At 43.0% G+C, this 22,029-nt stretch overlaps 2 protein-coding genes across 3 annotated transcripts; one reads left to right on the top strand and one right to left on the bottom strand.

The window, feature by feature from the left end:
• Positions 1–233: 233 nt before the first annotated feature.
• Positions 234–2,363, top strand: LOC108049392 (basic helix-loop-helix neural transcription factor TAP). The gene has a single exon (XM_017130548.2). The coding sequence runs from the start codon at positions 333–335 to the stop codon at positions 1,566–1,568; it is 1,236 nt and encodes a 411-aa protein (XP_016986037.2). The 5' UTR covers positions 234–332; the 3' UTR covers positions 1,569–2,363.
• A 6,990-nt stretch (positions 2,364–9,353) lies between these two features.
• Positions 9,354–22,029, bottom strand: LOC108049413 (cadherin-23). Of its 2 annotated transcripts, none has more exons than XM_017130591.2 (9): positions 21,819–22,029; positions 20,843–21,166; positions 15,557–15,921; positions 13,975–15,472; positions 13,654–13,915; positions 11,982–13,596; positions 11,621–11,923; positions 10,412–11,553; positions 9,354–10,346 (listed from the first exon to the last, which is right to left on the bottom strand). In XM_017130591.2, the coding sequence occupies exons 2-9, from the start codon at positions 21,003–21,005 to the stop codon at positions 10,220–10,222; spliced, it is 5,475 nt and encodes a 1,824-aa protein (XP_016986080.2). In that variant the 5' UTR covers positions 21,006–21,166; positions 21,819–22,029; the 3' UTR covers positions 9,354–10,219. The 2 variants fall into 2 exon arrangements, with proteins under 2 accessions (XP_016986080.2, XP_016986081.2); XM_017130592.2 differs by having other exon boundaries at positions 21,852–22,029.

Raw genomic sequence — 22,029 nt, 5'->3', positions numbered from 1 at the left:
GGATTTCCAGCTAGATGACGTTTGTGTGTGAGTGGGCAAAAGCCACCCCCGGGCGGCAATCACGGCGCATATCTGTTGGGATTTGCGTTCAGGGTTCTATACTTTGTGCTATGGCGCCGCCACGACCGACGACAATGCGCCGAGGGTTGTTACCCGGCCGTCCGGACCCAAATCGGCGGGCTTAATGGCTGGCCGGGAAGGCATAAAACCGGTGCGCAGTCCTCGCCAGCTTTTAGTTGGTGCGGGCACGCGAGACACGAAGAAACGACACACTCTCTCGGAAATCGGAAATGTGCTAAAGGATACACGAGCCGAGATACAGATTCGAGATCATGGCGGCCTGTTATAATGCCTACAGCGCGGGATCGCAGTCCTTCGACTTTGACGAGGACGACGACGACGCCTCCTTCGACAGTGGCTACGAGAAAAGCTTCGAAACGGAGGCCCAGCTGAGTTCCCGCCGGCGCCTGGACTTCGAGGACCGCTATGGCGGCACTCCGCCGAATCCGGCGGTCCAGCTGCCGTACTCCGGCGCCTGGGAGGCCGTACCGCTCAACTCACCGCCGGCGGGATCGGGATCTGGATTCGTCGGCCTGCTGGACACGAGCAGCAATCACAGCACGCGGAGCGGCAGGACACTGGTGGAGCACCTGAACAGTCGGGCCTCGACCAGCACCTTCGATCCACCGCTGACCAGCACGCCGATGAAGTCGCCCGAGGATCCGGATGCGCCGCGACAGAAGCGCAAATATGCCGTCGGCAAGAACAGGGTGACTCGGTCGCGCAGTCCCACCCAGGTGGTGAGGATCAAGCGGTTCCGCCGGATGAAGGCCAATGATCGGGAGCGCAATCGGATGCACAACCTCAACGATGCCCTGGAGAAACTGCGGGTCACACTGCCATCCCTGCCGGAGGAGACGAAGCTGACAAAGATCGAGATCCTGCGTTTTGCCCACAACTACATCTTTGCGTTGGAGCAGGTGCTGGAAAGCGGGGGATCTATCAACCTGGATCTGGAGAAGCTGCAGAACTTCACGCTGAGTGGTGAGAGGATCACAAAGGAGCTGTTCGATGCTCTGTTCGTGAATCCACAACCGTTTCCCATGTTCGGAGGCAGGATGTTTCCCTATGGCCAGGGCCTGGCTCCTCTTGCCCAGAATCAGCCAGCTCCGACCCCACATGCCGAGCATCATGCGTCGATGGGGGGCTTCCAGCAGGGCATGGACTACCCGCAGCCGCAGCCGCCGCCAGGATTCGACTTCACAGGCAGCATGCGGTTCTACCACCAACAGCAGCAGCAGCCATCCCAGCCTCCGCCTCACCATATGCAGCCTAATCCCCAGCAGGAGTCCAGCCCGCAGCAGTTCTCGCAGGAGAAATACGATCTCTTCAGGGGCTCCTTTGAGGCAGCTGCCAATCTCCAGCCTGCCAGCATGGATTCTGGGATTCACCAGCAGAGCAGCTTCTACACGCAGACGCCGCCGTGGAAGGACTATCCGGAGGATCAGACACATCCGCAGGCCATTCCACATCCACACTCCTACAAACAGTTCGCCCCGCAGGTGTAGCACAGTTTTGGGGGCCAAAACTGCTATCTTAGGTTTTTCAGCGTGATATATTTAAAGATTGCATCGATTTGCAGGAAACTGATTTAAAGAAATCCTCAAAAGATGCCCCCTAACTTACTTTGAAAATAAATTAAAGTAACTTAGGGGACTCATCTTATGATTTCCTTACTTTACTTTCCTCGAATTCCGTTGTAATCCGTTGATATTGGTAGTAAGTGAGACAATAATTGACTGCTTAGATTATCCTTATATTTGGAACTTACAAAACATACAGTTCCAAACTCAAACTAATCTTTGAAGTCAATTGTTATGTTATAGAGAGATCTCCAAAAGATGAAGCAATGCTTTTTTATAAAAAACAAACACAATTTATATTTAAGTTATACAAAGTCAATAATTTTAGATTTGCATTGGTTTCTTTTTTGCGGATCTCTAGTGAATATTTGAATTAAGATTGCTTAATTGGAACATTTCCAAAGTAGCACTCTTCTTCTCAACATATTCCTTGACTATTTGAATATATAGTACAAATCGGTTGTCCATTTAGTGTAAGCGGATACGTACCTTGCCATCGTAGACTTAAGCCTATTATTAAGCACTGAAATGTACCAGGTATTAGCTATAATGAAATGCACAATCGATTAAGTATATGTAGGTTATGCCAGAGTCTATATCAGTTATTGCAGTGCAAGAAAAGCGAGCTAGTCAGGGCCACAACTTTAAAGTGATAAGATTGAATTTCGATGTAAAGCCATAAAGATTTATTTTTGCAAATAAAGTTGACGATCAAAACGAGCCAGAAAATTGATGGTAAATGGGAAGAATGGACGAACTCCTGGGCAAAGTCAAAAATAGTAGCCAAAGCAAACAACCCTGGAATCAGTACGGTTCTGTGCGGATTTGAGATCCCAAACAAAGGACTTAAATTCAAATAAATATTGTATATTGCAGTGCACATAAAACGAATGGCTTTGTGTGTGTGCACTGCAGCTTGTTTTTATCGTAGGGGGCATTTTTCGCCCTTAGAATTCGACATGGGGTGAGTTCAAGTAGAAACTGAACTCCGTACTCCCGGGTTCGGCCTTCGAACAATGGAAGATTGCCCGTCACCTGCCACACAATTACAAAACGAATGTACCAACAGCAAAACCAGCAGCAGCAGTCAGGACCGACAATCCTGAAACATGAGCTGTGAGCCAGTGGACCTGCATGAATGCCACTCAAATTATTTAGTTGAATGAACCGGCAAGAGGCGAGGGAAACTGCCTTACTGCCTAACTGACTGACTGACATTTTCCGTTACGAGGCAAGGGTGAAAAGGTGTGGAAGATGCTGCAAAGTCGGTAGAGAATTCCCCATCTCTACCTTAGGATTACACTAAGATTTTCCTATTTATATCTAGAGGCTGACATTTTAAAAAGGAATCACAGCGAAGGGAGCTTTAAAATTGTTTCAAAGAACTTATATACCTGTTTTAACGATTTTAAGAGGCGATAGTTTTTATAAATGTCCTTTTTTATCAAAACGAAAAGGGATTAATAAACAAGTTAAGATAACGCGTTTTAAAAATTTTACTGTCATTATAAAAATAACTAAAGATGCAACCTTATTTTACAAGACTTAAGTAGTGGAACCATGCGTAGAGAAAAACTGAGTTTTAAAAAATTTATATAAGGTAAATTTTTTTATTTTTTAATTGATTCGACCTGGTGTTTCCACCAAAAGCATATACCAGTTATCTTTGTGTACTTAATACATAGTGCTCTATCTCTTTTATGAAATAGTCTTTTGATATTAATATAATTTTTTATTGACACTCCAAATTTTAATAAAATTTCTCCCGTGGGCGTTAAAAACTCTTGATAACTCTCCTTTTTTCGGGTAGCAGCAAATTCCAGCTAGCTAATTTTTGGGGTTATAAGTAGGACTTCGCTTTTATTTCCACAAACTAAGCCGGCGTTTGTCATTTGAGCAGCTTTGTTGGAGGTGTCGGGATTTATCTTTACAATAATCATTATTATGGACCGGCATGGGTCCGGCATTCCCTTGTCCCGTTGTGTGGCAAAGGCGCAAATACGCAGCGGGTGAGCCAGCTAAGCTGCATTCAATTTCCAGGACTCTCGTCGGGGGATGCGGACGAAACCTGGTACGGGCTGGCATCATTATCATTAGCGGACGGGGTGGCTCCGTTTCGATGGCTATCGGCGGATCAATGACGACATCTCCGCCTCAGTTCCCCTCCACTCCCCGAATGCTAATGCACTGCGCTGCGATGCTGGAAAAACAATTTGGCGATGGCCATAAGGCGATAAGCAAACCAAAATGGAAACAAATTGCCATGGACATGCTAAAAGGCGCAAACACAATGGCATCTTCGGCTTCGAGTGCGGCAAGTGCAGGTCCTTGGAGAGCGATTCATATGCGGTCCGATGAGACTGCACAAAGGAGCTGGGTCGGCTAATGGAGGAGGGTTCGACTCGCTGATACCCAAACTGATTCAATTCTCTATAGATATTCAGGGATTAGTCAGCGTAGATAAAAACACAAGTGACCAGGAGAAATACTTTCTTATCGAATCAAATATTGATAGTCCCTTACTTACTTTGAAGTTTTCTTTGTTAACGAAATAAAAGAGACTATCTTTATTTTGTACTTATACTACGGAATAATATACTTATATTTCCTTACTTCCTTTGAATTTTATTTTCCCAGAACATGTTTGCATTCTTTAAGTGAATAACAAGAAAATCAATGATGAAATTCTTGTTTCAGGGACTGAAAATAATAGTTGAGTGTCCCTTCTTTCTGTAAAGGACTATACACAAGATTAATTGGTAAAGATTTTAATGAAAATCACAGTAGTGCTGCATCTGTTTCCAGTAAAAATGGTAAAACTTTATAAAACATATTTTAAAAATTCAATTAAATCCTCATTTCAAAACAACACAGAATCAGTACAAAAACTCCTGGTTCAGGTTATTTAATAAATATTTTCTACAATCTTTTGGGTATTTACAAATGTGGGTTAAAAGGTTGAAAATGCATATGGAAAATAAAATCAGAGTTCACGTTCACCCCTAGCATTGGCAGGCATGAAATATTAAGATCATATATCACACCGTTCCAGACAACACTGCACCAATTTGTCCTTGCCCTTTTTGCGATTCCCATTTCGCAAATCGAATTTTATTTGCCGAATTGATTGTTTTACGCCTTTTTAGCAAGAAGTTGGCACACATTTTTTAACCCTTTGCTGGTGCACGTGGGTTTCGCAGTACCCGGCGCTATTGTTTATTACCCCTTTGGTCCTGATCAAACATTCGCGGCAGAGATTCGCTTTGGTGCTGCAGCTACACGTTCGCTTTTTAGCGGCAAGTTGCTCGACCTTTTTGCCCATTCATTGCCCTGCTCGAATTGGTTTATCTGTGAAATCGCTGACGGGATCTGGTTGTTGTTTTCTGAGCCTTCCGGGGTGTGCATCCTCGTATACGTTACTGTTCCAAATAAAAAAGCAAGGGAAAGATGCGATGTGTGCCCTACCTTTGTCGCTTTCGAGTTGTGTGCTCATCTAACCGAAAAACATTGGATAAACAAACAGCCGCTCGAGTATTTTGTTACACTTAGTACCCGAACCCCGGACGGGACCTATTTATTTCTCTATATATTTCAGAGTCCATGGAAAGAAGCCAATCTGTCGCATTTGTGTGCAGTGGTCGTGGTCCCTCGACTGAAACTGTAAAATGTTATGCAAGCCCGGATTTTTAATCCGATCAGAGCGGTTTTAGTCAAATTTAAGCAGATTTGTGTCACATTGTTGAGCCAAAAAGTGGTACGCTGTAAAGGAAAACAAAGCGAAAATGTTAACACATGTAAATCAAGAATCAGATAACTATATCGTGCATGCTCCTCTATTAGGCGAATCGAATTGAGATCATGTTCATGCCCACGACCGATAAGACCAGAAAATTCGATTAAGGTTGCGGAAAATCAAATGAATTGATGTTTCAGGACTTTGGGGACTTCTTGTTTAAGTATTTAGACATATGTAAAAATGAAAATAGAAAGTTTCAGAATCATAGTGAGATCAGATTGTTAATATAATAACAATTGTGAGGAGAAATATGTTTTGTTTTAGAATTGTATTTAGTGTACTTTATTTTAAGCGAGAATGGTAGTAACTTTGTCAAGCTAAAGTTTTCATAGCCTTGTATCCGAGAATTGATAGCAGTGTGGACGGCGTGAAAACACAGCTATGTGATATAGTCAACACATGGAACAAATTTGTTCATGGCTCAAAGAACAGAAAAATGAACGGAACGGAAACGGAAAACAATTATGAAAAGTTGGTAGGTCATATATCGTTTAATTCGTTATAAAATTACCAATCGATTGACATTCATAGCTCAAAAATTGAATTTTTGGTAACTTTTTCCAAAAAAAAAAAAGAATATTTATGTAAAACAAAATATTTATGTAAAAAAAAAATATTTTCATATCAACCTAGTTTAGGTCCGCAGCTCCAAAAAACATGACACTTCACGAATAAACTGCTTAGAACCATACGCCTTAGTTAATGTCTTCCTGCAATGTTAGTTACTTAATACCCTTATAATACCGTCTTTAAAAAAAACAGCATCAAATGGAACATATTAGAAAAAAGATTAGAAAAAGACCTTTTAAAGGAAAATATCTACTGTGTTACAGTCTCAACTCGTGCGTTTTATTTACTTCCTTGAAAAGTAAATAAAGTTTTAGTTTCTTTGAAGAAAACAAATGGCTATACACATGAATGATTATTAAACGAATTATTTCGAATCAGTTATTTGAAAAGCTAAGCAATTTTCCAACCCCATATTAGAATAATTTTTGTATTCCAGTCACATTCTGTGACTATACCAAAAAAAAAACGCATTTCAAATATATTCTTTTTCCAAATGAATAAACTGTTAGACAAACAATACATTAAACTTTACAACTTCACACCCGCTGCCAGTGTACGCGAAATATTAACATTGGAGTAAGCACCCTTTGCACAGCTGAAAATGGAAAAATCCTGGCAGCAAGGAGTGGTAGATGCTAGCTGTACCACAAACGATGAGTTGATTGTTATGCAAATGAGCTTGGCCGGCAACCAGCGACCAGGACGAAATGTGAGAGCCCAACCCCAGATTTCGACTCGGATCCGGGTGCAGTTCATCAAGTGGTCATAAATTTATAGGTAGTTTGCATAGAGCTACGAGAACGCGAGAAGCTGCCTAATTACTATGCAGCGCCATGTGCATAATGAAGCTGACATTTCTAATTTATGGTTGATATTTGTTAATTCTTTTTTTTTCGTTGGGCATAAATTGAATCGGAAGGTTGGCACTAAAATGTAGGGAAAACAACGGTTTCATGCCCAGTTATTGTTAAATGTAAACAACGGACACGGCACGAGCGATTTAATGGGGGTTACGGAGGAGGAATCCTTTCGTTGATCCTAAGCTGACGCTTCCTGGTAATTCCACTTCCGGCTTAGAGCAAAAATTCGCGCGAAAATCCCGCGGTAATTCCAACATTGTGCGGACTTCCACACAATGGAAGAAAAGGGAAAATTCGGAAAAAATTGCGGAAAATCTTTGCAAAAAAAATTGCGAAAATTACCCCAAAATATAAATGGGAAGCCGAACTAGTAGTTAACTGCAATTACGCAACCCCTAAGTCCTTTTTTATTGCCCTGCCACCTCGGCAAGCGACCGTTATGATTCGTAGCCCTGCTTTTCACTTTTTGGTATGCACGCAGGGCTTTTGACTATTTGTTGCTCAATCAGGGGAAGAAGGAGGGCTTAAACCAAAGGAAATGGCCGGGCTCAGTCATTAATTGTCGGCATTGTTTGTCGGATTGTCAGCTGGACATCTGGCTAACTGTCTGACGCCCGACACTAGCTGTCAGGGAACTGAATCTGGGGTACAAAGTTAATTTGTAGACACCTGCATAAAGGCGTTATATGTGTAGTGAAAATAAAACGTCACGAAACACAGTTGTGTGAATCAGATAAAATCGGAAGTTATGTTTTAAATGTCCCTAATATACCTATTAATGTTCAAAAGATTTGATCTATACATTTTCAAATATTTCATTTGAATGAAAGTACTGAAGCAATTTCTTTTTATAATATGTATATATTATAAAAGGTTATAAGGTTATTAATCTCACTTGGCATAAGTTGGCAGAAGTGTATGTAACTTAACATATTTTTGAACTAATTAATTTCTTAATATCTTTATTTTTTATTCATATGGGGAAGTACAAATATTTGATTCCAAAAATCGTTTATATAGAAAACGTTCCCCACTTGCACGTTAAGCTCTTGGCGCCCCGAAAATATAATCTATCCAGTGGTATTAATTGGCGATTACCGGAACTTTAGGTCATGATGGTTGGCGCCATGGACGAATTCCCAACGAGCCGCTTTGACACTCGAATTTGTAGTGTGATTTATGAGGATGACACTGCCATCATCAATCACTGTTCAAGTGGAAGGTGATTTAGCGAAACACAAAAAATCTGAGACTGCAAGGGAACTGCAATCCAGGTTAGTCAGGCTTTATGTAAATTTCAGAGACTTTCGCTAGTAAAGGGAAACAAGTTTAATTACACACCATCTCTGGGGAGGGGGTTGAGCAACCCCCAAAGGTTTAGTTGAGTTGAGTTGACCCGGGCAGCACTTGATTCGCTGTCTTGTGTTGTTGATGTTGTTTCGCTTTAAAAAGTTATGAAAATAAGTCGATGGAGAGTGCCAGCAACCCCCGAGTTCATCTTGCACCCTTTGATTTTGGGCAAGGATCGGGGATCGGGGCAGGACCAGCATCATCCCCTGTTTTCCCGCCCGTTCTCTCGTTCGTTGCCAGGGGCTAATGAGCGCCGCACATTAGTTTTAACAACATTTATTATTTATGGGTTTTTCCCTCCCCCTGCCCCGCTCACCCTCATTGCATCTACATGCCCCTCTCCCCCTCTGCCTTAAATATTTACTTTGAACGTTACATTTTCACTTGCCTGCATAGTGACGCAGTACCCAAAATGAACTCAAAATGGGAATTTGCAATTACTCTAAGCACGGCAAGTTTAATTGGAATTTGGAAACCGAAGCTACTCGTTAACAACTTGAGTCTGAATCTGATGCCACTTAAAAAGGCCTGAAAAGGATAAAAGGATAATGTGAAATCATGGTTCGCAGAAATGAATTTACTTTAAGAACCATTGAAGAAAAGTATAATACAAAAAAATATAAGCGTTTCAGTTTTTAGAATTTCAAAAATTTCTATATTTTCTATATTTATATTTCTTTTTTATACTATTAACAAGTCTTTAACTTTCTTTGCTTAATTCTATTGTTAGTCAATACCACCTCCGAGAAGATGTACATATGTTCTCATAATCAGGCTTATTTAATTTTTAGATTAAGAAAATATTATAAGAAACACATTTGTTATCAGTTTTTAAAACATATTTATAATTTTATAGTTTTTCTACTAAAGGTATCAACATCCATATTAAGGGTACCAAAGATCTTTAAAGTTTTCGAATTTTAACATGATCTAGTTTTCTAAATAAAAGGGCTGTGAACTTTGGTTAATAGTTAAGTAACAAATCTTTTAACCGAACAATTTTTTTCATAAGAGTGTTATCCTAAAAAAATATATATTTTCTGTATATATATATTTTCTTTATAATTATATCATCTAAAAGTATATTTTCTCAATTTCAAAACCAAATTATTGTGCTAAAAAATCAATAAATACCAGCTTTAACTGATCGGACCCACTTTCAGTGCCCACACCTTCCTGGATTTCAGGCCATTAGTGGGGATACGTTTCATTTGCATATCACTTCACACGTTCGCCTTTAAACCCATCGCCAACGCGTCGGGAAAAATGAGTAAATGCTCGCGTTTTGTTTTTCACATTTTTGTAGTTAATAGAATTTATTTGCACACATGTTCACATTGGACAAACTACTTAGTCGTATATAAATATATTTGCTTAATAGCGAAAGCATATGCATTGTGTTTGAAAACGGGAAACTCATTTTCGGTCGACACGCACATGGCCTGACTTTGACTTCTGGTCGAGGATTGGATTATGGAGCTGGAATTGGGCTGCCTTTGTGGCAATATTTATTCTGCACTTGTTCGACATGTCGAAGGTAAATAGACGATAAGATAAATATATAAAAATAAATGCATTCCAGACCTGCCAAAGTACGAATGAAAACCCGCGAAATCGGTCCGGGAAACCAGCACTTCAGCACAAATGACACAAAGAACTGACTCGACTTAGGCTATCATTTCAATTGGATAATCGCTACGCTTTTTACACCACTATATATATATATAGATACATTAAAATTAACCTAGGCTAAATGGTGCTACAAGTACATACTAGATCACGCGCATAGTATGCTTAAGCTTATGGTATATGGACTGATTTGGCATTCTACCGTCTACCAATTTCTGCTAGAAAAAAGTCCCGGTTCGCAGTTGCCAAGCGGAGATCCAGAGTTGAGGATCTCCGCTGGTGCAAAGGGGTCTTGAGTCTTGGGCACTAGTCTACTTGGTTGGTGGTCAGTGGTTGAACCTGGACCCTCCCGTGCAGAAGATGAGCTGCGGCTACAGGGGCCCGTAAATGGGTTCGGAGTAGAGCACTGCGGGCATGGAGTAGCTGTAGGAGGTGGGTGTGTGCTCCGTGGGAGTTCGCAGACTCGCCTGCAGACTCCGCTTGCTGTGACGTTTCAGCCTGAAAAGGGATAATAAGGAATTGGGGTCAATTTAATTTCTCCTTAATCGTTTAACTCCACTCACTTCTTCTTTAAACAGCAGGCTGTGCATAGGGAAATCAAGGCAGCCAGGCCGATGAGGGCGGCCAGGAACACCAGCCACGCCCCCGCCGAGGTGAGCATACCCGCGAAGAGGGCCGCAGTATGAGTCCTCCTCACCGAACAGGACTCCACCTCACTAACTCCATAGGCTGCATAAATGTCTATAAGCTCCTGCCGCAACTGCTGCGAGTTCATCAGCTTCTGCATCTCATTATAGGACAAGGCTGCTCCATTTTTGAACATTTGAAAACAGGAACTGGTGGCAGTGAAGTCCAGACTCATGTCGGGTCGTGTAAACACCTGGGTATCCAGGACATGCAGCTCCAATCCCAGGGGTTTCAGCTTTTTCTGGAGCTGCTCCTGGAAGGGCCGAATGTTGTGCTGGATTTCGTTGGGAGGTCGGGCAAAGACGAACTTCAGCAAGGACTTGTCACGAATCACGAACACCTTGAGATTACTGTGGGCTTGACGTCTGGGCTCCACGGAATTATTGGCCATCACCCGCATCAGGAAGTAACCATCCACGTAGTCGGCAAAGGACCCTCCAGTTCGCAGTTCACCAGTTCGATTGTTTAGGGTAAAGAGATTCTGAAGATTGCCAACGGCCAGACTGCGACTCCTCTTATAAAACTGTGGCACAAAGGTCACGTTCTCAATGGAGAGACCAATTGCTGGTGCCTCGGCATCTGCATCACTAGCCTTTAAAGTGGTCACTACTGTATCGATGGGCACATTTATCCTGATACCCACAGTGGGATCTGGCTGCTCGAATTGCGGCAGATTGTCGTCGATGTCCAGAACTCGAATGGTAATTCTCAAGTGTGAGGGATCTCTACGATCATAGGGATCTCCAACAAACTTGTAGCCAGGTTCGCCCAGTTTCAGGCACTTGACCGTCAGTGTAAAGGACTCAACCTGCTCCCGATCGATGGGCTTTTGGGTCTTGAGAATGGCCAGGCTCTCGTTAGTCCTCTCGACCGTAAACAACTGCTCGTTGTTTCCATCAATGATCACATAATCAATGGCCGCGTTCTCGCCCAGATCTTCGTCCAAGGCGCTGAAGTTGCCCACAATTGAGCCAGCGGGTTCCTCTTCTCTCACCGACATGCTCAGGGGTCCTTCGTCCTTTAAAAATAAAAGTATTTGTTACAATTCATTCATTTTCATTTTGAAACTCTGTTTCTCTACTCACAACTTCCCGGGCAAAACGAGGCTCGTGATCGTCCACATCTAGAACTGCTATCTGCAGAATTCGGGTCACCGACTGCTTGGGTTGTCCATTGTCGCTCACTTCGAGCAAGATCCTGTAAATGTTCTTCGTCTCTCGGTCTAGAGACTGCTTGGTGGTTATTAGTCCCGTGTGGGCGTCTATGATGAAGGCTTCTGCATCTCCAGTATCTGGCAAAATGCGATAAGTAATGGTTCCAGAGGGGGTATTTTCATCATCCGGATCGCTGGCAATCACTTGAAATACAGGAGCTCCAATAGCAGCGTTCTAAAATTATACGATTTTAACACAATATTTTAATGGTAGGTATTTATTAGTATATCACCTCAGTAACATTGGCCATTTGTCCAACCCGAGGAGCCACAAAGTATGGCACTCCGTCGTTGGCGCTCACATCACCTATGAATATCCGGACATCGGTGTCGGTGGATAGGGTAGGCTGCTTGGGCAGCTGGTTGCCATTATCCTGAGCTCGAATAATGAGTACATAGGGTTCGGCCCGACCCTTACCCGTAAGATTACGACGGGTGGATATCAGACCACTCTTGGAATCGACCTTGAAGAGTCCATTGGCCTCCCCCTCGTTGACCAGTTCGTAGCGCACTTCGCCGCCCAGACCCTCGTCCGCATCCACAGCCTCCAGTTGAAGAACAAAAGAGTCGATTTGGGCATTTTCCGGAATCACGGTGCTGTACTTCTTTTGCGTGAACTCCGGTGCATTGTCATTCACGTCTAACACATCGATCTGCAGCTCCACAACACTCTGTTTGGCATCGGTGGGCCGTCCGGGCGAGTCCTCCGCCTTGATTTGTAACTGAATCCTGGGGGTGCGCTCTCTATCGATGACCTGTCCGCTGGCTACGATTATTTCACCAGTTGTGTTGTTGATCTCGAAGAGCATAGCATGCTCGCCCTGCAGCGAGTAGATGATCTTGTGGTAGCCCAAGCGCTCATCCCTTGCATTGAGTACTGCATCCTTGTCCAAAGCTCTCACTCGGATCACTCGCTCCGGATGAGGTCTGTTCTCGATGATCGTGGCTCGATAGGAACTCTGCTCGAAGCGTGGACTATTGTCGTTCACATTCTCCACGGTAATATTTACCCGGCTGACAGTGCTCCTTTGACGATCGGCGGTATTGGCCCGCACTTGCAGTTCAAACTCGGGACCAGTTTCACCCAGAGCCTCGTAGTCCAGTCGCCTCTTTAGGATCACCTCGCCAGTGCGCTCGGCCACCTGAAAGTAGTCCACTTGTTTGGGTTCCACCAACTCGAAACTAGTGATAGGCTGCCGGGTCACTGGATCTTCGGCCTGGAGGATAAACAGTGCACTGTCGATGGGCATCTCCTCCTTGATCTTCATATCGATCACCGGTCGGGAGCTACTCCAGCCGGGGTTCTTGAACACAGGATTGGTGTCCTGGAAGGACTGCACATACACAGTCACCTCGGTGGAATCCACTTGTCCGTCGGGATCCACCTCCGCATTGAGATCCCGCACTCCAACGGTGAAAATGATAATAGCAGCCACATCGTGACGAAGGGAACCATTGACGAAGATCTCGCCAGATTGACTGTCCACCCGGAAGGCCTCCTGCAGTCGGTAATTGCTCCGATTGGCTATGTTCACGCCCGCCTTGGTGGTGGCAGTAATGGGACCCACCAATCCGTACTCCAATTTCGAATTGAGGTCCTTGTCGATGGCCTTCACCCGAAGGACACTCTCACCCACGGCTGTTCGCTCGGAAACGTAGGCCGCATAGCTATTCTGCTCAAACTTGGGACGCTCATCATTGATGTCCTTCACATTCACATAAACCGTAGTGGTGGCCGTTTCCGGAATAGGCGTTCCCGAGTCCACGGCATTCACTATGATCTCAAAACTGTTCATATTCGAGTCCCGATCGATGCGGGCTTGCGGGGAAACTGTTATCAAGCCGGAACTGTTAAACAAAAGATATTATATAGTTAAGTCTTCTAAACATAGTAATAATACTCACAGCTCATCAATCTCAAAATTGTCGTTGGCTCCCACAATCCTGTACCGAAGCAGGCTGTCTAGACCATCCGGATCGTGGGCAGATACCGAAGTGACATTCGATCCTGCAACTGCGTTCTCGGGTATGGAAACTCGATAGCTAGGTGGGCCTATAACCGGCAAGTTCTCCATATTCTGGAAGTGTCCGCGGAAAATGGGCCGTTGATTTCCAGAGATCCCAACCCGTACCAAAACGCGAGTGGTGTTTGACAGAGGAGGAATGCCTAAAATAAATTAAATAGTTAGTGGTATATTCATATTAAATACTATGCATCTAACTCACCGAAATCTGTTGCCGAAATCACTAGTTCGTATTCGCCACGTTCCGTGTCCATAGATCGCGCCGCCTTCTGGATGACAATCTCGCCCGTATCCGGCTCGATTCGGAATACATTACCAGCTATGCTGTTTTCGGATACAATGGCATACTTGACCCTACCATTTCCTTGGGTGGGACCATCTGCATCGTGGGCACGGACAAAGAACTGGGGCTCGAAAAGGGCCGCACCTTCGCGGATGGTGCGACTATACTCCTTGCTTTCGAAGTTCGGATGGTTGTCGTTCACGTCGGTGACCCCGATGAAGAGATTGGCATTGGCCTCGCGTTGACCTCCATCGATGGCCACCACAGTGAGGCTGAAGCTGCTCTGCTTCTCGTAGTCCAGGGGCTTAAGCAAGTAAAGACCTCCGGTTTCCGGATCCACATAGAAGTTGTCCGCTCCGAAGCCCTTAAGAACGTAGCGAACATGCCCGAATTCTTCTGAATCCGCATCGGTGGCCTTCACATGGCCTATCAACGCATCCACGGGAAGATTCTCAGCTGCCGTAAAACGGTAAGTGGCTTGATCAAATACTGGGGCATTATCATTAGCATCCAGAAGATGGATCTCTACCCGGGACTTGGCCTTCTCCACGCCCTTGACCGAAGCCACCAGATCGAACTCAAATTTCCGGAGGTCTGGATCTGGAACATCGTAGTCCAAGCGACTGGCATTTAGCACCTTGACAACCACTGGTGTTCGACCTTGAGCTTCGGTGGGTGATACTGCAAAAACTCCGGCTGCATTGGCCACATCCCTTAAAGAGAGCTCATAGCGACTGTTCTCGCCCATGTCGCGATCATCCACAAATATCGAAAGTCCCGGCAGGGGCATTCCAGTTGCCAGGTTCTCCGTAATAGAAACATTGAAGTGCGATCCGCTAAAAGTGGGCTGGTGATCGTCTACATCGGTGACCACAATAGTTACTCGAGTTAGCGAGTGTTCGGCAGGAATGGCTCCATCGATCAGTTCGGTGGCTCTTATGGAAAACACATACACTCCGCCATTTTGCAGAATCTCGGCGTTTTCGCGATCCAGGGGTTCGGCGGTGGTCTGCAGCACGGCGGTTCCCTCACGGGGATCTCCGAACGGAACCAGCTCAAAATGCCCAAAGGGTTCGTCCTCCAAGGACAGGAATATATCCCTGGGTATACCCACATCACCATCAATTGCCTTGACTGTCAGTATGCTCACTCCGGCGGGTGTGTTTTCCGGAACTGTGGCGGAGTACGGGGCATTGGTGAAGACTGGCGGCTGATCCTGGATATCGAGTACATTGATAGAGATGGTGGCCAGCGAGGAGAGGCGATTATCCAGAGCACTGTCAGAGGCCGAGATGGTCAATATGTACGAGGGGCGACTCTCGAAATCCAGTGGCTGCTTTAGTGCCACTCGAGCTGTGTAGTTTCCGTCCGAGATTTTCACTGCCCGCACCTCGAAGATGTCGCAAATGTCATTTTCCTAGGAAAGAAATGAAAATAGTTTAATTAGTATAAAAGTCTCTATTCCTTGGACCATTTTATTTATGCCTGAATGATAACTTACCTCGACACACTTCATCTGAACCTCTGCGTTGATGCCTTCATCCCGGTCGACGACCACTATAGGTGGCTCCACGGTTAGTTCCGCTCCCACAGGAAGGGATTCGCTAACGCTGGCGGTGTAGGGTCTACCCAGGAAAGTCGGCTGGTTGTCATTGTAATCCCGCACAGGAATCTCCCGCCGCTGGGAGACGGTATTGGGCTCAGTGCCGTAGATGCCTTCGTCCGTGATGCTGATGATCACCTCGACGGTGTCCTGGGTCTCCCGATCCAGCTCCTGTCGCAGGCGCACCACTCCCGTCTCCCGGTCCACGGAGAAAACTGGTCCACTAATACTGTACTTCAAGCGACCGCCTTCTGGATCGGTGCCTGCAATGGAAAGAAATACAAATTAATTAAAGATGATACGCCAAATATAAATACATATATTTCAAATCTATAATAACTTTTTAATTTAAACTAAGAGAGAAGTGTAAATGTGTACCTTTTTATCTAGTTACCAACTATTATAAAAGCCATTTTTATCTTTTAAGTCAGTAAAAACTAGAGCAAGAAATTATCGATAAATTTAAGTGTTGTACTACTTTTTCTCTTTACTTATCACGGTCTTAAGGAGACTCCAAAATAAGTTTTATAAATGACTTCTTAATCATACAATATTTTAAGTTCTGGGTTCTTGAGCCCACAACCCAGGTGGATTGACTACTGAATTATACATATAACGAAATAAGTATAGCCTGGGAAAATGCATGACAAACAAAATTTCTTTTTATCAAATGAATACAGCATTCCTTCTCTGTTAAATCAAGTTACATTCATTAATTAAAATATATCATCATGTTTTAAACTATAACAATAAAATATGAATAAGTTTTTCAGAGTGTGGGTGGCGTGTGTTTGCCAGCCGGAAAAAGTGCAACAAATTAGTTGGCGACGGTTTGTTGGTTTGTCGGTGGGCCCGGTGTTTGACACGCTCACTGCTTTAATTACGAGTAATCCGAGCCAGCGTCATAGGCTGTCACTTCGTAGAAGTCGTTCAGTAGAGCCGCCGACGCCTCTGGTTTATGTAAAAGCGTGTGAAAAATGCTAATTCGGTTCCCACAACCTCCGTCACCGCCGACTTTTCCACTCCAGTGCGGTTTTCCGGCCACTCGGAACTGGGGCAACTAGTTAGTTGTAGGCCCAAGTCTCACCCTAAGTGGATTGTGTCATTCCCCCGGCATTTTCTCTTTCTCTATGCCCCCAGTCTAATAACAGGAAATATATCTAAAAGTATTTGACTCGGGCAGCCAAAAAATTCCAGCTCGGGGGCAACACGAAATTACTTTAGAAATTCTACCAAAGCAATCATGGAGAAAAGAAAGAAAACAAATGAACCCGAAGAGCTTACAAAAGAAAACAGAGACCAATAAGCGGTCGGGAAAACAGCTTTTGGCAGACAAATTTTTCAAGTTTGCAGTTGGGGAATAGTTGGGAGCGGGTCTGTGGTACACCGACAATTGCAGCAGCACGACCACAAAATAAAAACACGGCTCAAAGCGGGAAGCAAACAGGCACAGCCGCTCCTCCAGCTTAAAACCCAAACATACCGATATCATTTCCCTGTCCCCTACGTTTATACCTCCATCCCAATCCCAATCCCATTGCATTGGCGCGTGAGTGACCATTTTACCTTTTCAATGTACATAATCATTTTTTGGGGCTTACGCTTATTCATACCGCCCAATCGTGAGGTGTTTGCTGTTCTTTCGAATAGTTTAAAATACTGTATCGTTAGTTCATGTATTAATCAAATGAAAAAAACATGTCATTTACTATTATTTATTTTTTGTTAAATCTAAACAAAAAGCCTTTGTCAAACTTCAATCCTTTAAATTATATTAAGTCCGAATTCTATCTTTAAAATTGACAAGTCCAAATGCTTGAATAGTGGAAAATATTTTTGTTCAATAACTAAAATAACAATTAATATGAAATGTTTAAAGTTTACTTTACTAAAATAACAATTAAGATCAAATGTTTAATATTTAATTTAAGACATTTTGATGCGTTTTGATTTATTTTTTATTTTCTCTTAAAATATCAAAAGTATAAACCTATAAACCGTTTGCTTTGAGTCTAAATACATAAATCTCTACAGTACATAAATAATATTTTGTATATTCGCTTTGGTACACAATTCTATTTAAATTATAACTATTATTGCCATGCTCTTTCATAAATAAATATATTGAATTATTTAAGACCTCTTTATAGCAAACAAAAAAATAACAATTGTAAATATAGGGTATCTTTAGATCAAACCTTTCTATCTATCGATTCTCGTTTGTTTTCTCTTTATGAATTCTCATGTTCGATCCCAGTATGTGTGTACATATGAGTATGGTTTTTGGGCAATTGGGGGAAAAGTGGAAAAGCTGAGTGAGCACTGTAATTGCGGGTACGTGCGAGTTGTGAAAAGCTTTCCTACTTTTCACTTTGCCCAGCATGGATGATGCTCTTCTGCAGGGGAGGATGTAATTGTTGTGGTTACCATTGTTGCTGTTGATGCGGGAGAAATAATTTGTGATTTCATGCTTGGCGGAGCGTATTTGTTAATATTTTGGTTATTATTACACATGGTACAGTGGATAAGCCGAAAGAAGTGAAAGAAACGCCCGCCATGTGCCAACATTCGGGCAATCATTCGTTTTAGTTAGTGTATTTTAACTGGTGGGCAGTGTGTTATTAAGTGGGTATGTAAGGAAAACTCAAGCGGTTAACCGATAGGAGTTTCCCCCAAAACAATTCATGCAATTAAATCCTCAAGTTTCGACACCAGGAGGTAATCCCAGTGTAGTTTGGAGTTGTGCAACAATTGACACTCGGAATTGACTTGCAATTTCGGATTATGTTGTGCCAGATATGGTTTCAGTTTCCCGGCTCACCGTTTAGGCAGAGCAATTTCCTTGGTCTGGTCAGTTTTTCCATTTACTTTTCGGTGTCGAGGGGTTTTATACGGCACTCTTGATTTCGAACGCACCGAACCAAACGTGTTTCGTATCTCACGGATGCCGCTTGCAAAACGAACCAGTCCCCATCTACATCTGCATCTGGATCCGCGTCTCGGTTACAGATGCAGGCGGAGTCATTGGGTGAGCATCATCCAAGGCGATTTGGCACACGCTCGGCAACCAGTTAAGACAATGCCCCATCTGATTATGAAGTTGCCATGGAGCGGCCTCAAATTGCAGGCCTCTCGATGTCTACGAACTGAAACTGCACCTGCAAATGTATCTCTATCTCTTAACTAGGCCTCTGTGTTAGGGTGTCACTTGGTGGAAACCAGATTTGCCAGTTGGATAATAATTTTAGGGGGAGTGACTGAACCGCCCGAAGTTTATTAGGCCTTAATATGCGGGCATGGAAAATGGACTCTCGATTGATTGCCACTCTCGTTCGAAGTAAAAGTGCTGGTTTCATTCTCTATCTAATGGATGCCATTACCTTACTGCAATCACCATTATCGTGGACTAACACTTATCACCGATGCTACGCACAAACGTGTTCAAATGCATTTCCGCCTGCTCACCTATCAGATACATATGTATCTTGGGTGTCTTTGTGTGTTTTTGTTTGTCAATTGATTAGCAAACTGCATTCTTGGGCAAGCTAACTTCAAAAAACTACAAACCAGAAACAGAAACAAAAAAGCAATAAAAAAACATGAATATCTTGTGTGCTTATCGCGCATTCTTGCAGATCCACACTGCATATTTTAACACAACTCGCATTATGCAATCGCGATTCTATATGTATATATTTATATATATCTGCGGAGTGCGAGATACGAGGGTGCTGAAAACGTGCGGCCACCACAAAAATCCAATACCCCGCACAAGGTTGACCCGAAGTAGGTGGCCCACCCAGAGCAAAGCTGGTCCAAGAAATGAAAGTCACCACTGGTAATTTGAGGTATGCTCAAAAGCCAAATTACAAAATTATTAGAGCCAGTTTTGTGTAATGTTTGCCCGAATCGAAATGTGAATACCCTTTTCAATAGCTTATCAAAGGTAAAGATAAATTTAGGTGAAAGTAATGGCTGCTCACAAGCATACGTATCATTTCAGTTGGAAAGATAAATATTGATTTTGTGATGAATTATGTCATTAATATTCTTTTAAATAACAAAACGAATGTGTTCTTATCCCAATTTTTCAAAATTACTTAGTTTTCTCTTCTGTGTGGGACATACATAGGTAACGTATGTAGTTTTAAATGTTTCATAAGTCATTAGTCATTTACCTGTGGTTAATACTTTTGTAAGATACATCTTATGAATTTATTCGTAACTTAATAAACCACATGATACAAAATATTTCTATATAACTAAATTATTTGAAAACTCATTAATATTTTTAAAGTGTGACAGCAATAATTGTTAAAAATGTAAAACACAATTTTTGGCATTCTTTTTCTTAAACAATCAATTAATTGGATATTAACATCATAACACAGAAAATATATAATAGATTTAAGTTCAGTGAAGGCTTTAATTTGACTTTTTGAAAGGTAAGTATTTGATTTTAAATTTATCATCATTAAAACATATACCTTTTACTTTTTTCGCAGAGTTACAAAATATTTGAAATAATTAGCATTTGTAGACATTATTATTTAATGTTCGAGCTAGCTCCGATTTTTATTTAGAGTTCATTACTGAACTATAAAAACATTGCTCGCACAAAAGAAAACACAATTTAAAAAGTAATTTGATAATTAGTGCAAGATCGTGACTGACTCAATATTTTAGTATATCTGGTAGTTGATTGTGGTCTTGTTAGCAAGCAGAGTGGTTTAGATAAGTGATACTACTTTGTTTATTATCTTCCATAACAGAAGTGAAATTAATAAGGTTTTGGGTTAATTTTTATTATACTAAAGTTTTGAGGTAACCCCTTTTTGTTTCGTTAAAAATAACCCATATATGTAGTAATTAATTTACTCATCTTCCCACTCTCCTCCAGGGCTAAATCCATCTCTTTTTTTGGCCAAAACAAAACAAACTACTGCCAGTGAAAGGCATTGCCACAAGCTGTGTGGGAATTGGGCTATTGGTGTACATTGTCTCGGGGCTGCAATGAAAGCCATGAAGCAATTCCGCATAAAATTATGAAACGTGACGGCCCCGTACTACACATGTTGATAAGATGTCGAGCATGCAATCTTGGCTAGAACTCCCACTCCCGCTTCCCCTGCCTAAAAACCTGTAAAAAAAAAACACACACACCTGGCTGGAACTCAAACTCACCTTTTAGTTGGAAGACGGGACTGCCGACGGGCGTGTTTTCCGAGAGGCTGAAGCGGGACATGTCGCCCGTTCCGGGGATGAACTGCGGCGGATGGTTTACCAGTTGGCCGGCGGTCAGGCTCAGTCTTTGGCTCAGAAAAAACAGCAACAGCAGCGGCAACATATTGCCGTTGCTAATTTCAGTCTGCCGTTAGGTATCCGTATCCGTTAGGTCCGAGTTTTCGATGGTGTTTACTCGAGTATTTGGCACATGTAGAACGACACAGTTTCGGTTCTCTTGCGTTTTTATTTATTTACTCACTCCACTCTGCTCGCGTTCTTCGACTGGCCGAAATGCAAAACAAACTCTGGTTATTTATTTGGCCCGAAACAATGATTTTTCAATGCTAGCTGCACCGCCCCCTCCCCCCAGCTGGCCTTGTCGCGGGTTGGCTTAAATGAATGGGAATGGCTGAGACTTGCAGATTTATCTTAGCCTTGCCGTTTGAACTTTAGCCAGCTCTCGATCGCATTCCACTAATGATGTGCAAAACGTATAAAACCGTAAATAAGATATTCCGCCGAGATCTAAAAGAAATTTAGTGGCGAACAGAAGATTTCACTTTATGCACATGTGAAAAGTGGCACATGATGATGAGGCGGCTGCTGTCTGCCAGTTCCGATCATTGGGCACTTCTCGGCGATTGGCAATGATGGCTTTCTTTTGGTACCAGCCAACACCAGCTCGCAAGCGAAACAGGGGAATGTGCAAAAGCGGCTAAAACAAATAAACACACAGGCAGGCAGCAGACTGGTTCAGGCTCGGCCTCATAGTAGGTATCTATGGGTTCTACTTGTTTTGGCCAAAAAAGAACAGCGAAAAGAGGAAAGCGAGAGAAAAGGGAAGGTGCAGAGAAACAGGAAGCAATTGCAATTCTGGCGGTTTAGGGCAAACAGTTCTGGCTGAAACTATGATTAACACAAAACTATTCCACACTTTATGGGTATTTTTGGTTTTTGGCCAACGCACGCAAAAAACACACACACACTGGAAACCGCAAAACGGATGACGCTAGGGTCCGAAACTTGATCTTGCGACTTCTTGTTGTTGCTGCTCTGGTATCTTGTATATTGTATACAGCAATAGTATCTCGCGGATAACCGATTTGGCTCGAGAGTTTGAAGCGCGGCAACGTCTGGACGGAGCG

This window comes from Drosophila rhopaloa, unplaced genomic scaffold, assembly GCF_018152115.1.
Source record: "Drosophila rhopaloa isolate 14029-0021.01 unplaced genomic scaffold, ASM1815211v1 contig_150, whole genome shotgun sequence".
Classification (NCBI taxonomy): domain Eukaryota; kingdom Metazoa; phylum Arthropoda; class Insecta; order Diptera; family Drosophilidae; genus Drosophila; species Drosophila rhopaloa.
This window is presented reverse-complemented; position numbering and strand designations above follow the sequence as displayed.